The sequence below is a fragment of the Alligator mississippiensis genome, chromosome 6 (assembly GCF_030867095.1).
Source record: "Alligator mississippiensis isolate rAllMis1 chromosome 6, rAllMis1, whole genome shotgun sequence".
Classification (NCBI taxonomy): domain Eukaryota; kingdom Metazoa; phylum Chordata; order Crocodylia; family Alligatoridae; genus Alligator; species Alligator mississippiensis.
The window spans coordinates 71,284,483-71,298,443 of record NC_081829.1 but is presented as its reverse complement, the minus strand read 5'-3'; the positions used below and the strand labels follow the sequence as shown (position 1 = coordinate 71,298,443).

The 13,961-nt window shown below is 44.5% G+C and overlaps 1 protein-coding gene across 1 annotated transcript in view; it reads right to left on the bottom strand.

The window, feature by feature from the left end:
* Positions 1–5,137: 5,137 nt before the first annotated feature.
* CC2D2B (coiled-coil and C2 domain containing 2B) overlaps positions 5,138–13,961 on the bottom strand; it is a 112,829-nt gene continuing 104,005 nt past the window's right edge. Inside the window, exons 31-34 of the mRNA XM_059730334.1 lie at positions 12,940–13,062; positions 12,008–12,066; positions 11,125–11,302; positions 5,138–5,656 (exon numbers count right to left, since the gene is read on the bottom strand). Coding sequence (XP_059586317.1) covers positions 5,471–5,656; positions 11,125–11,302; positions 12,008–12,066; positions 12,940–13,062 — 546 coding nt within the window. The 3' untranslated portion in view covers positions 5,138–5,470. The remainder of the gene's footprint in view (positions 5,657–11,124; positions 11,303–12,007; positions 12,067–12,939; positions 13,063–13,961) is intronic.

The following is a 13,961-nucleotide window of genomic DNA, read 5'->3' as shown; positions in this document are numbered from 1 at the left end:
CTGTTCAGCTAGTTTGTATTTTACCCCATGCCTCTGGAGTGCTGAAAAGGGGGCCCTGCCATCCAAGCTGGAAGGGCCAGTGGTGGAGGGTCTGGGCCCCACAGCTGCGGGTTGACTGCAGCTGCCTGCGTGTAGCTGCGGTTCCCCTGCTGGGCGGCCACCTTGGTGGGGCCAGGACTAGGGCCAGAGACAGGCTGAGTGGGTGTGCTGGCTGGTATAGCTCACCTGGTCTGCTCAGGTGCTGGTAGTTTAGGTGTGGGGGTGGGGCCCTTGCCCTTCCCATCCCCAGCTATGGAAGAAGCTGAAGAGGAGACCTTCCCACTGCCCTTGCCCTGGGTCCCTGATGGGGCGGGGGGCAGCTTAGGAGCTCCTCCAGAAAGGCCATGGCCAGGGGAGACCACTGGCCCTTCCAACTCCCTGTTAGAGTCCTGCTTACCCCTGCGGTGGGGGATACAGGCTTGTCTATCCCCAGAGGGGGTTGACTGAACTCTGCCTCCAGAGTGAAGGTTGCAGGGACATGTGCCTCCCCTTGGGGGCCTGGCTGGAATGTGCCCTAGCTGGAACTTCCTACAGCCTGGCTGGAATGGGGTTGTAGGAAGTTCTGTGGGGGTGTCTGCCTCCCCAGAAGGCTCCTGCTCTGCCATTACTTGATGTAAGGGAAAGGGAAACAAAAAAGAAGAAACAAAAATCACAGCAGGTCTAGTGAATCCAATAGGGGCAGGCTTGGGCTGTGTGGGAGGGGAGTGGGGCAGGGAAAGAAGGAAGGGGGCTGAAGCTCACTGAGCTACAGCCCCACAGGAAATCAGGTGGGCTATGCCTGGGGAAGGTAGGGTAGGGAGATGCACACACAAGGGCTGGGGAGACTCAAGTTGGCTTACTCAGCCACACAACAAACACCAGGGCATGGGGAGTGGATCACAGGACTTTCCACGCAAGGGCAAAACACACAGGAGAGGCTGCTGAGGTAGATGTAAGAGATGGCTGGAGTGATGGAGGGGCTTCGTCTGTTGAAGCTCAGTCCAAGAGCCCCTCAGGCCTCCAACCAGGCACTTAGCAGTAGGTAGGAAAACAAGGCACAGGATCAGACACGGTGAGGCAGCTGTGAGGGACTGCAGGAGCAAACAGTAGATTAGAGAAGTATTCCAGTGCAGGTGCGGTGCAGAGTGGTGCAAGGCAGTGCAGCAGGGTATCCCTCCTTCTCTCCTGAAGTGGAGGCAGTAGCAGTACAAGCAGCAGCAGCAGCAGTGGTAGCAGTCACTCAAGGCATGTTTTAGGTAAAGGTGAAAGTGTAGCTGAAGGCGGGGGGAGTGGCCTGCTGAGGCAGCTGGGGCAGGCAAGGCGCCCTTAGGCACCAGCAGTGATAGTGGGGGAGGGGCCCATAGGCAATGCAGTCCCTTCCCAGGCTGTCCTCCGGCCATGGCTTGGCAGTGGGCTGGGCAGCAGGCCAGAACAGGAGTGCAGAAGCTGGGGTGCAATGCTGGGCTGCGGCACAGTGCAGTGGGGATGTGGTAGGCTCCACCCTGAGGGGGGAGCAGTGGCATATGGAAGAGAAGCCCCCCCTGTGGAGGTGAGGTGGCAACAGCAGCAGCAGCCTGAGGCAGGAAGGGGTATGGCCAACTTCCCCCAGAAGCTCCCAAAAGCAAGCTATTAGCAGCAGCAGCAGCCACCACAGCCAGAGGCAGGAAGGTCCATGGCCAACTTCCCCCAGAAGCTCCTGAGAACAAGCTAGCAGCAGCAGCTTGGGACAGGAAGGGGCATGGCCAACTTCCTCCCAGAAGCTCCTAAGAGCAAGTAGCCCTGAGCTGCTTGCCAGGGCAGCTTTTTATACTGCTGGGGCCAGCACTGGCTGCAGATCTGGAAGGAGCTAGGTAGGGTTATTTTGCTCAAAGTGGCACAACTTGCCCCACACCAAAGTGTATGTCCGAGCACGTGTGCTGAGGCAAAAATCCCTGGCTCAAATTTGTGCTATTCCTATTTGAGTTGCTTCCAGTACACCTGCCTGCATGTGTGGATGTGCCCCCTGAGGGTATCAGGAGGAGAATCATGGTGGCCTTTTTGCAGTTTCTCTATGCTGTATTCCAGTGTACAAAATCTTAGGTGCATAAGTGCATTTACATACCTAAGTGCAATTTACTCCATACTGTTGTAGTCCCTGAAAATCCATTAATGTATCTATTTGGAACAACCACCATTTTACCCTTGAGATTGAGTCACAAAAACAAAATAGAGAAAGAGGACCCACCCATCTTTTGTTTTAATAGTTTTTCAAGGGACTGGAGAAGAGTAGAATAAGATCAGTTCTCTAAGCGCTTAGTGGGATTTTTTTAATCTTTGTTTTTCTGCATACTGCCACATGCCAGCAAAATATTCTCCAAGGATATATTTTATAGTGAAAACAGTTGTTTCATTGGGCATTAAATCTTACACACACACACACACATGCGCGCGTGCACTATACATATTGCACAAATCATCTCCACATCATTGAATATGTGCTAGAATTTATCCTGCTAAAAATTTTGTTGATATGGAATCAAATTTACTGATACAAAATTCATTATTATGCTTCCTACCCTATCTACTTCATTACATAAACTCCAGCTCTTTACTAACCTCTTCAAATGTCCTAAGGAAACTATTAGACCAACACAGATAAACTGACAATGCCAGGCAGCTAGATAATGGAGTTATCTGAAAACAGTGCTATTGTATTACATGTGTATAGAAAAATGAAGCAGTGTATGAACTCTAGTTCTGCCATAAAAATCACTATAGAAATGCCTTGAAAGTCAAAATTATTATTGTATTACCATTATCATGGTATTGTTAGTTTTGAAGGAAGCTATATAATGGCTATGATACGAAAATAGAGTTACATAAATGTCTTCGCTGAACACAAATATAAAATGAAAATGCCACATGACAGAGGGATAATTAAAAGACTAGACAAATAATGCAAGCAGCTGCATTCCTACCTTTGCAAACATACCTATTGCGTATGAGTTCACCTACTGCTTGGAATGACCAAATCTTTGGGATGTAATTCTCAACTGATGTTGAGGATTGGGTACTGCATCATGGTCCAAGGTGCACTGTTTGCTTTCCTCAAGCCTTATAGGCTATTAGATAAAGGTTTCAACCTCAGACTTCAGTGTACTTTAACTCAGAAATTTCAGTACTTATAAAAATGATTATGTGGAGTTTCATGTTAATTGTCTCCAATTACATACAGATTAATTTTGCTCTGTTTGTAAATGTAAAGATTGTTTCTTATTGTTTGCCAGTGCTGGAAACTTAGCTTGGAAGCTAAAAGTTAGACTGAGAGAAAACAAAGATTTTGCAAATGGAATTTATGTAATTCCATGGATGATGAATAAAACAATCCAGCTCTCTTTTTCAATGATACATTGTTTCTTCTAGATATAGATATGACTGTTAATATACACTGGTTACAAATCTTTTGAGTAAACCACTGCCTTATCTGACAAAAAAACAAAAACTTCAGCTAGCTGCATGCTGTTTTACTTCCATGTTGTCCCATATGGAATCAGCAGTAGCACTTTTTAACACGTTAATTTATACTTTTAAATTTGATGTAAAATAATATTAATAAAATCACAAATTATTTTTACTGATTTAACATTATTAAAATGATAATAAACCATTCATATGGTATTTTACAGCTTTGTTTTATTGTTTTTCCTGTAATTAAACTGTATTATTTACAATTACATGTTGTAAATTTAAACTCAGTTTTAAAAAATAAACAATGTAAATATTCTGCTACAGGGAAGTAAAGATACTCAATAATCCAACATTCCACAAAAACTTCACAACTGAAAAATAAAGAAATATAAACCAAAGCTAGCCAATGCACATTTCAAAAGTTAATAAGGAAAGAAAGGATTAGTTCCTCATTTTAGTAATTTCAGGGAAGAAAGAGTATACTTAAGTATTTTAAGATTGCAGATTTGAATTTTCCTATATAGCTTTAACCAAAGTACACCAGTGTGTCTATCAGTCAAATATTAATATACATTCCACAATATTCTGAGGCATATTTTTTAAGTTAAGGGTGTTATTTATATGCTACTCTTGGAACATTTGAAAATCACTGGGCTGAAGCAGGAGGACATCAGAATACCTTTAAAAAACAGCCCGTTAAGATCTTTTCTTAAAAAAGATTCCCTTCTACTCCTCAACAAATAATTTTAACAACTTCTCAGAGCTCTAAATAAGATAAATTCTAAATTCATAGTAGCTGTAGGGTTAATTTACAATATACTTAATGGATAATGAATTAGAATATTTATTTTTACAGTATCTCTATTATAACAAGACTGTAATAATGTACATTAAAGTCATAAATAGGACTAGTTTACCCCTGGAAAGGTAGAAAGATCTGTCACAGATTCTGTAAACACTGAGGGTGCATATAGATGTTAGGAGGAGGTGAAATCATGTTAAAATAGCCACCTGCTCTAACTTAGTTCGCCTGGATGCAGACCTTACACTTAAGATATCTAGTTAAGTGGATCTAAGTGCAAACTGTTCAGAAGTTCCAGGAAGGTTAGATCAGTCTAAAAACAGCTGATCTGATCTAAGTTAACCCTACCTCCGAGGTAATCTAAGTGAGATTCGGTTGGCCATTTTTAAACTGATCTAACTGTCCCAAATTTATGTACAGTTCCCAGCACAGCCCCAGGCCTGGGAAAGCCCAGCCACTGGAGTCAGCCCCAGGACTGTGCTTTTCGTACTCCCCTGGGCACTAGGATATTTTTATCCCCCACCCCCTCACCCCCACCTCGAGGTGGACAACCTCTCCCCCCACAGAGCAGCCAGCCCCACCCCCACAGCTCCCCCCGCCATCCTGCAAGTTGCTCCTAGTGCCAGTTTTATCATCATTCGCCAATGCCATTCAGGGAGGATCAGGGGGCTAAGTTCACAGTGCAGGGGGTGGGGGGGTTGCTCATTTGCGGGTGGGGAGTCAGGGAACTAAAAATAACCCCTGGTCCAGGGAGTAGGGTAGAGAGTCCCTGACCCTACCAAACCTCCACATGGATGCCACCTGCTCCCCCAATCTCCTGATCCCCCCATGGGCACCATCTGACCCCCCAATTCCCCTGCTGACGCTGGCCCTCTGGTCCCCCCCAGACCCTGCTAACCTCCCAATTGCTTCCACAGACACTGCCTGCCTCCCGATCCTCCTAATCCCTTCCATGCATTCTGCTTGCCCCCTCACCACACCAGCTTCTACAGATAGCTTGGACCCGATTCACCCAGCCCCCCTACTAGTCCCACCATCCCAACTTAGCTTAGATCAGGTGGCCATTTTTAACTCAATCTAACTTCCCTCTAACCTCCCCAAATATCTGTATCCAGCCTAAGCTTTATTGCCCAGCCTGCATTCATAAATGATCATTTTTCCCAGGAGAGCCAACACATGGTTGCTTAGATTTAAACACATTTACTAGTGACAGACCAAAGAAACTAAGTAGATCCACACAGATAAAATGGTGTTTGGATATGGGTGAATGTATACAGCAAGAGAAAACTCTGTGTTGGGGATTTCTGAAGAATGAATGCCAGTTTGATGCACAGCTTCATTTATTGCTTGCAAATTTATATAAGGCATCTGGATAGGGTACCCTGTGACCTGGAAAAATATAATATTATAGTTATAGCTACAATTTGAAATGTTTATTCTATAAATAAAACTACATCTTTATCCACAGTACCTTTGCGGTTAATTTGTGTTTACATATAAAAGTAAAAGCTCCGAATCAATTTGAAGCATCTGAGTCAATTCAGAAAAGTTTCGGAAAAGATTTGGACAAGTCAGAAATTCAGCCATAGACTAAACAGGTAGCTGACAGCTGCATCCAGGTGGTAAGTTTGTTGGGGTTGGGGGAAGGAAGGGGGCATGGGGGAGGAAGGGATTGGGGCTGGGGCTGGAACAAGCTGCCCAGCTGGGACAGAGATCGTGTTACTTGGGGAGGGGGGTGAAGGGGTGCGATGCAAGTGTGGCAGTGCTCAGAGCAGGGGCTCAGCCCTACTGCCATTTGCCCAGCTGGTGCAGGTGGGGAGGGCGGGATGCGGATGTGGCAGAAGGGGGCAAGCGGCTTCAGGTCATAGCCCCCACTCCCAGCACTGATGTGGGTGTGGCAGCACTGGGAGTGGGGGCTATGCCCTGCTGCCACCCAGAGCAAGCCATGCCTGTGAGCCACGCCACTGGGCAAGCGGCAGCAGGGCATAGCCCCCGTGGCTCCCCCCACTGGGGCAAAAGCAGGCACAGCTGGAGGAGCTGTGGGAGAAGCCCCCATGGCTTCCCTGCCCTGCCCAGGCCCATCCCCTGCCCAGCCCAGCCACTGGCACTTTAAAAAAAAAAAAAGAAAAAAGCCCCGCATTCACCAGCTGTAGCAGGGACTGTGTGGACTCTGAGGTCTCCTGGAAACCCCCCTATACAATCCCCACTCCCCAATTGCCCCTCTGGCCCAGTCCTGCCCCCGATGGCTGCCTTGCCCAGCCCCAGCCTCCCAGAAATTAAAAAAAAAAAATGAAAAAGCCCTGCCCTCACCAGCTCTGACAGAGGTGATCGGGGCCTCTGCATGTTCATGGCAGAGCCCCGCCATGCAGTGTGAGGGAGTTGGGGGCAGTGGGGACGGACCTCCCGGCACCCGCACAGCAGCTGCTTCATGGCATGGGTGCAGCATGGCTCGGCAGGGTGTCATGCACTGTCTGGGAGCTGGGGTGGTTCCACCTGTCAGCTGGAGCCTGGCAGCACTCAGCCCCAGTGGCCTCAGCTCCCAGGCAGCATGCAGTGCCCTGCTGAGGTGCACTACACCTGAGCCATGAGGCAGCTACTATGCAGGTGTCAGGCTGGGAGGGGCAATCCCTGCTGCCCCCCACTGCCTTGTGCTGTGGGGAGGGAAGGGGTCTTCCATGAGTGCCCAGAGGCCCTGATCCCCGCTGCCAGAGCCAGTGAGCACGGGGCTTTTCTTTTTCTTTTTTTTTTTAATTGCCGGGAGGATGGGGCCAGAAAGGGCAGCCATGGGGGCTTCTTCCATGGCTCCCTCCACCCAGGAAGAGGGAGGCACAGCCGGAGGAGCTGCCCAGCTGTGCCTGCCTCTCCCTGGCTGATCTAAATCTCTCCAAATCAGCGCTGAATTTTCCAAAGCTGATTTGGCAGAATCGACTCAAGACAGGAATCCAAATTGGCCAAATCTGAATCAAATACTTCCCTATTTGCACAGGCCTACTGTTTGGGCACAAAAGTGGCTTAAAAACACTTTAGTCTCCCCCCCTCCAATTGTATACTATGCTTTTTAGAGCTGTAGCACAGATTCTCACTCAGGGAGAGCGAAAATATATCATCTGGATTATGAAAATATTTAAAAAAATATTTTTTTAAAGAGTCTTAATTTAATGTTTTTTAAATATAGTGTGTGTGTATATATATATAGCTTGCTGTGCCCCCCCAGCCTCTGGAGACATACAGCATTCATGCCTCCATGGCTATAGTTGTATAAGTGTCTGGGAATTGAACCCAGGTGTCCTATGTGGTAGACAAGGATTCTACCACTGAACCACAGGGGACTCCTAATATTTAACATATTGAAGATTTTAAGTGAAAAGTTTATATGTTTCAGGTTTTCTTTGGATTTCACTAAGCTAGAAAAAGGGGAAAACAAGACTTCATACAAGTTAAACAGGTACAGATGACCAGAGATCCAGATTTTCCTTTGCCATGCAAAAAAACCAGGAAAACTCACCAGGGGAGACCAGTGGGAATTGGGTGAGGCTCTGTTCCCCCAGGCACCACCTGGGGTTACTAGGAATAACGGCCACAAATTGTTAGAGAGAAGATTCAGGCTGGATATCAGGCTGCGGCACAGTGCAGTGGGGATGTGGTAGGCTCCACCCTGAGGGGGGGGCAGTGGCATATGGAAGAGAAACCCCCACTGTGGAGGTGAGGTGGCAACAGCAGCAGCAGCCTGAGGAAGGAAGGGGTATGGCCAACTTTACAGTTAGGGCTGCCAGGCTCTGGAATGGACTCCCAAGGGAGGTAGTGCTCTCTCCTACCTTGGGTGTCTTCAAGAGGAAGCTGGACAGACATTTGGCTAGGGTGTTATGACCCTGGCACTCGTTCCTGCCCAGGGCAGGGGGTCGGACCTGATGATCTGTTTAGGTCCCTTCCAACCCTAAGCACTATGAAACTAAGCACTACGAAAACATGGATTTTCTCCTTTAAGAGAGAAAAATGCAGATTTTCTCCTGTAAAATAACAGGTTTTCTACTTTAAAAGAGAAAAGCAGGGCTGCAAGAGGCTACTTGGGGCTGGGAGGAGCAGAACACAATGGGGGCACCATGTGCTTGTACATGGGCACACATGCATGTCAGCCAGGCAGGCTGGTGGAAAGCAGCCCCTACAGCTCCCTCCAGGTAACTATGGGGATTGAGAGGGCACAGGTGATGAATTACGAGTCGAGGGGGCACAGGCCACCCCCAGATTTCTGTGCCCACAGCGGGGCACAGGGCATGAGGCTGTTTCCAGGCTGGACCAGCTCCAGGCAGGAGCTGCCTCCATAGCACAGTGGGTGAGATCTGGCATAGGAGGGAGCACTGTATTGCCAGGGCCATCCAGGTGAGGTTCCCCCTGCCCACCCAACAGCAGTGGGGGCCACAACTCTGCACCACTGCCGCCATGCCTCACCTTGGTGGCCAAGGCAGTGCGGCAGTCTCTCCTGCATTCAGTCCCACTCACTGGGCTGTGAAGGTGGCTCCTGACCAGAACTGTTCTGGGCCAGCTGGTCTGGCACCCCCCCGACACACACACATTGCCTGTTCCCTCCCCATCCCCTCACATGTGACCTGTGCCTACACTCCCTTCCCTACATACCCACCCTCTTCCTCATACTTTGGCTGGGGGAGGTAGCAGGATGGAAGTGAGGGGCACCAACAGAGTCAGGGGGCTGTAGGTTGGGAGTGAAGGGCACTGGCAGGACCAGGGAGCTGTGGGTCAGGGGTGAGGGGCACCAGCAGGTCTGTGGGGTTGGGGAGATGTGGGTTGGGCGTGAAGGGAACTGGCAGGGCCAGGGGAGTGTGGGCCAAGAGTGAGGGACACCAGGAGGGTTGGGGGGGCTATGGTTTGGGAGTGAAGGGCAATGGAATGGGCAGGGGCAGGGCATGAGCATATAAGGGCTGCTCAGTGCCATAAAGCAGTGAGAGAGACAACCTCAGCCAGACCCATGTCGTGGTGAGCAAAGGGGGTAGGGGGAGTTCCAATTTTCCATGATAAAAAAAACAAAATCAAATGCCAAAATATTTAGAATTTATTTTATTATAATGATTGAGGTAATGGTAAGCTTTCAAATGCTTTAAAATTGTAAATATATCCAAAAACCATTGTGTTCAAGTGATACTTATAAATATAGTGACATTTCATTTTAATCGCATAAAAATGTGGAATTTGGGTTTTTAAATCAGAGAATTTGTGATATTTATCAGAGAATTTTTAAACAAATAAAACCAGGATCCCTGCAGATGACAGATTTTGTCAATATTTTTCATCTCTGTAACCATTTTTATAGCTCCATAAATGTAACTATAATGTCAGTAGCAATTACTGGGCTGGATGGATATTTCTTGAAAGGTATCAAAATATCTGCTCCTGGAGGGACTGGAGCTGAAAGGCAAAGCACCCTGCTTTCTCTTCAGACCATGGTCTATAGAAGCAAAAGGCCCCCTGCACTTTCTCCAGACCAAGGTGACCTTGGTCCTAGGGAACTTGGGGACTGGGAGGAGTCAAATGTTAGGGAAGTGTACAGATGTTCATTTTTCTGGGATAAACTCTCCCTGAAGTGACCTCTGCCAGTTTGGAGATGGTTCTCTCCCAGAATCACTATTTTTATTCTGAAAAAAACTGTGAATGTCTGTACACTCATGCTTTCTACCAGGAGAGCTGTGATTCTCCCAGTAGAAACATAATACCTGCATGTGGCTTTTGTGTTATTTCAAAGTAAATATTTCAAACCTGCATTTAGAATATTTGTATTCCCTATATTTAAAAAAGGTATATTAGCTACATCTGTTTGGTATGACTTTATTTTATTCAACCCAGGAAATATTTAGGACCTGATTCTATTCTACCTCTTAGGTATCTAAGTGGCACTTAAGCATTTAATTTGGTCAAGACAATAACTGTTAGTTTTGTAACATGCCTTCATCTTAACCATAAGTCTAAGTCAGAAAAAGCACTGTGAATGAAAGGAACCCAGCCACCTTTTACGCTCATGATTTTTCAGGGACATAAGCACACTGGAATAGGATCACATTTAAACAGTGAAACAGGATGTGGTCTTTCATATTTTTTTGAACTGTGACATCTCAAAAATAACACTTCAGAATTTAAGGTGCTCAGTCTGCAGTTAAGTGCTAAATTTTGACCACTAGTCTCTTTATCAGATTAGGCTTCAATCTCTTTATCAGCCCAAATTCATCTTCCTAAAGCATGATACACTTGTAAAACTAGTTTGAAGTCAGACACAAGGTAGAGCAGGGTGGTCCCGTGGAGACTAACTGGTTCACAGAGGTATAAGCATTTACTTGACAAAGTAGGTTGCTACCTATGAAAGCTCAGCCCCGCTAAACTAGCTGGTCTCTAAGCCATTCTGCCCTAACTTCTGCCTGTCATGTAGCTAGAAATAAAGCAGTAATGTTCGGAAGAGGAATATCAGGAGATAATTTTCAAATGTGAGATCAATTAGAAGCTGCATTCTGACAAACATAGTTTTCCGCATGTTATGTCAAAATAATAATTAGGGACAAATGTAACCTTACAACTCTTGTTTGGAGTATATAAAGTTAAGGTTTTGTTTTCTTATATAGCTGGTCATTATTATATCCTTGTTTATAATTAGGTTGCAAAGGTTAAAATAAAACTATTAAAAGATGTTTGATAATTTTATAGGCATCTGTAATTATTTCCATAGCTATTTATATATACATTACCTTCCTAATATATACACAATTTCTAATACTAAGTAACACTTTTTACTTTTATAGCCATAATTTAACATCTTTTAATATTGTTAGTAATTTCAATAACATAATATAAATACTAACCCAATAACGTTCCAGTAAACTTTCCAATTCATTTTCTTCTTTGTCTGTAACAGTGGTCCTATGTCTAAGTTCTAACTTTGGAAGAATTTGCCTTAGGAGAGCAGTGCATTGCCGATGCCACCTAGTTGGTTGTTGAAATCGCCACTCCATTATTTTATTTTTTAAGGTCTTTTCAATCCTGAGATAAAGGTTACAAGGTGTTTCAGTAGTTAAATTTAACAAAATGCCAGGGACCCATTAAGCTGAGTTTTTGGTTGTAGCTATGTTGGTCTAAGGACATAGACAGGCAGGGTTCTTTGAGTAGATGTGATATCTTTTATTAGACCAACTGAGTAGTTGGAAAAAAGTTCTTAGCAAGCTTTCAGGTGCAGTCACCCTTCTTCAAGCATAGGAAGTCTCTGCTGTTCTGAGACTCCAAGAAATTAAAGAAGCTAAAAGTGTGACAGGATGTCAGTGAGCATGCTAATTAGTGCACTCCAACCAGCCTCCACATTTTGTGTATCAGTATCTTTGTGCTTCAAAATAGCAGCAGGGACACTAACTAAAGCTTGTCCAACAAGCGTTAGTTAAACCACCCCTACCACCATTTAGATATGCAGGGACATGGGTACAAGATGCACTGTGGGCGCTTTAATTAGAGCGGCACCTCCCCCTGCCCCCCAGAGCACCTGTAAAAACACCTCCAGTGTCTGTCTAGTTTAGCTAAAAAAGAAAAGGCTGGTATTTGGAGAATTGAGATTTGAGGGAATTCTGCTAGCAGGTAATTCTGAGAAGATAAATTGGGTTAGGAAAGCAAAGGACCATAGAACAGATTTCCTGAAGTGCTGACCAGACTCAGATCCGAATAAGTACATGTGCTTTTAATATTTAAAAAAGTCCATACCTGTTCTGGAGTTCTTCCACCATGCTTTTGCTAGTAGGGGTGTAAAGTATTTCTTTTGGCTGAAATGGTATAAGAAATATTTTAGGTACCAAATATATATCTCAGATATAGTCAGAAATTTAGCCTAATGGAGTATAACCATGGATTTGGCCTAAATGGAGTATAACCATAGTGCAAGCTGTTCAAAGAGAATCAGCAATTTTGAGCCTAGGAGGATCACCCCACTGGCCAAGAGGCTTCTATATTTTCCCTACTGCTGACGGAGTGTATGGTTGGAAGGAATGATCATGGCAAAAACTTCCATATAGTGCACCAAACCTTCATTGTAATTAGTGTCCTTTGGAGCTGTTAAGGGTGCATAAATCAGAGTAATTATGAGGTTCTTCTAATGTATGCCTGAAGAATAAGTGAGTCCTGTACATAACAGCCATATGATCAGAGCAGGGACAAGATAAGCTTTCTGTCACCTTGGCATGTAAACACAGTCCTCCCATAATCCTTTATTTACATGGCATGAGCATCAGCAGTAGACATAAATATGACCCATTTGCTTGTACTGCTTTAGTGGAAACAAGCAAGTGCCTCTCACAGCCTACCTTATTTGCTTTTGTTACCAAAAGGTGACAAGATTAATCTCAAACCTCCTCCTTAGATCTATCTACTAAGGCACATCCCAAATCTTTTTACTAGAAAGTCATTCCCAAAGTACATACATTCAGATGAAGTAACTAGTCACCTGCTCCTGGATCAACACAGTCCACATTACCTTTTCTCAGCAGGATCAACTGCTGTTTACAGTGCTGTGTTATTCAGGCAAATTGTCAATTTGTTAGGGTAAGTTATTAGTAATTGTGGTCTTTTGAAACAAACATAACAAGTGATAATTACTGCTGTGATTTATATTAACTGAGATTAGAATTTGAAGAAGTTACCTGCACAGTTTGTGTTATTTTGTGTTGATAATTGTATGGCAGCAACTGTTTCCAAAACCCTTCCTTTGAAATGTCAAAGTTTACATCCATTGGTGAACTGTTTCTCTGCGTGTTGAACCAGACCTATCAAAACATCAATGTAAAATCTGATTAACAATCTAAAATGTGGCTTTCAATTAAAAAATGTAAAATGAAATATATTATAAAATAGTATCTTTAATTTTAGATGCATCTACACAAGGGCCAGATTGTATAAAGGCACTGATATTGGAAACACCTAAAGAAATCAAATGGAAAATGTATATACAGAAGACTTGCAAGAAATGGGCCAATTATGATTATCAATTACAAAATATGAAAGTAAATGATGTATTAGTAAACTCAATGGGATAAATTAATCTAGTCTGACCCCACTATGTGTTGTATTGGATTTCATAAATAGAAACTTCTGTTATAAAACAGAAATCTAGTTCATGTATAGATAGGTTTAAAAAGAATATAGTCAGAGCTTTTTTATACATTAATTTCAAATGTCAGTCTATGGAATGTTTCCCCCCCTAAATCTATTATATTGAAATGGTTTTCAGATAAACACACACATCAAATTTCACCAGTACCTAATGTTATGTAGCTCCTTAGTAGGAAAGAACTGATGAATTACTTCTGTATATTTGTTAGGAGTTCATTCAAAGATAAAATATAGAATAGACATTACTGTATTAGAATTAACTCTTATACACATGTAAATACTAAGGGTGGGCAAAATGGGCCCTATTCGATTCAGATTTGGCCCAAACTGGAGACAATGATTCGATTAGTTCATTCGGATCGCTGTCCCCAATTCAATTTGGCCAAATCTGAATCTGAAGATTCGATGCTGATTCGGAGAACCAGTGATTCAGACATAGACACAGCTTTAAATGTTTTCTCTACATACCTTGAGGTACCAGGCGTGGCTCATGAATGCTGTGATTCTGGGGTGGATGGAGCATCTCACAGGAGCGTGGGGGGAGCCCCACGTG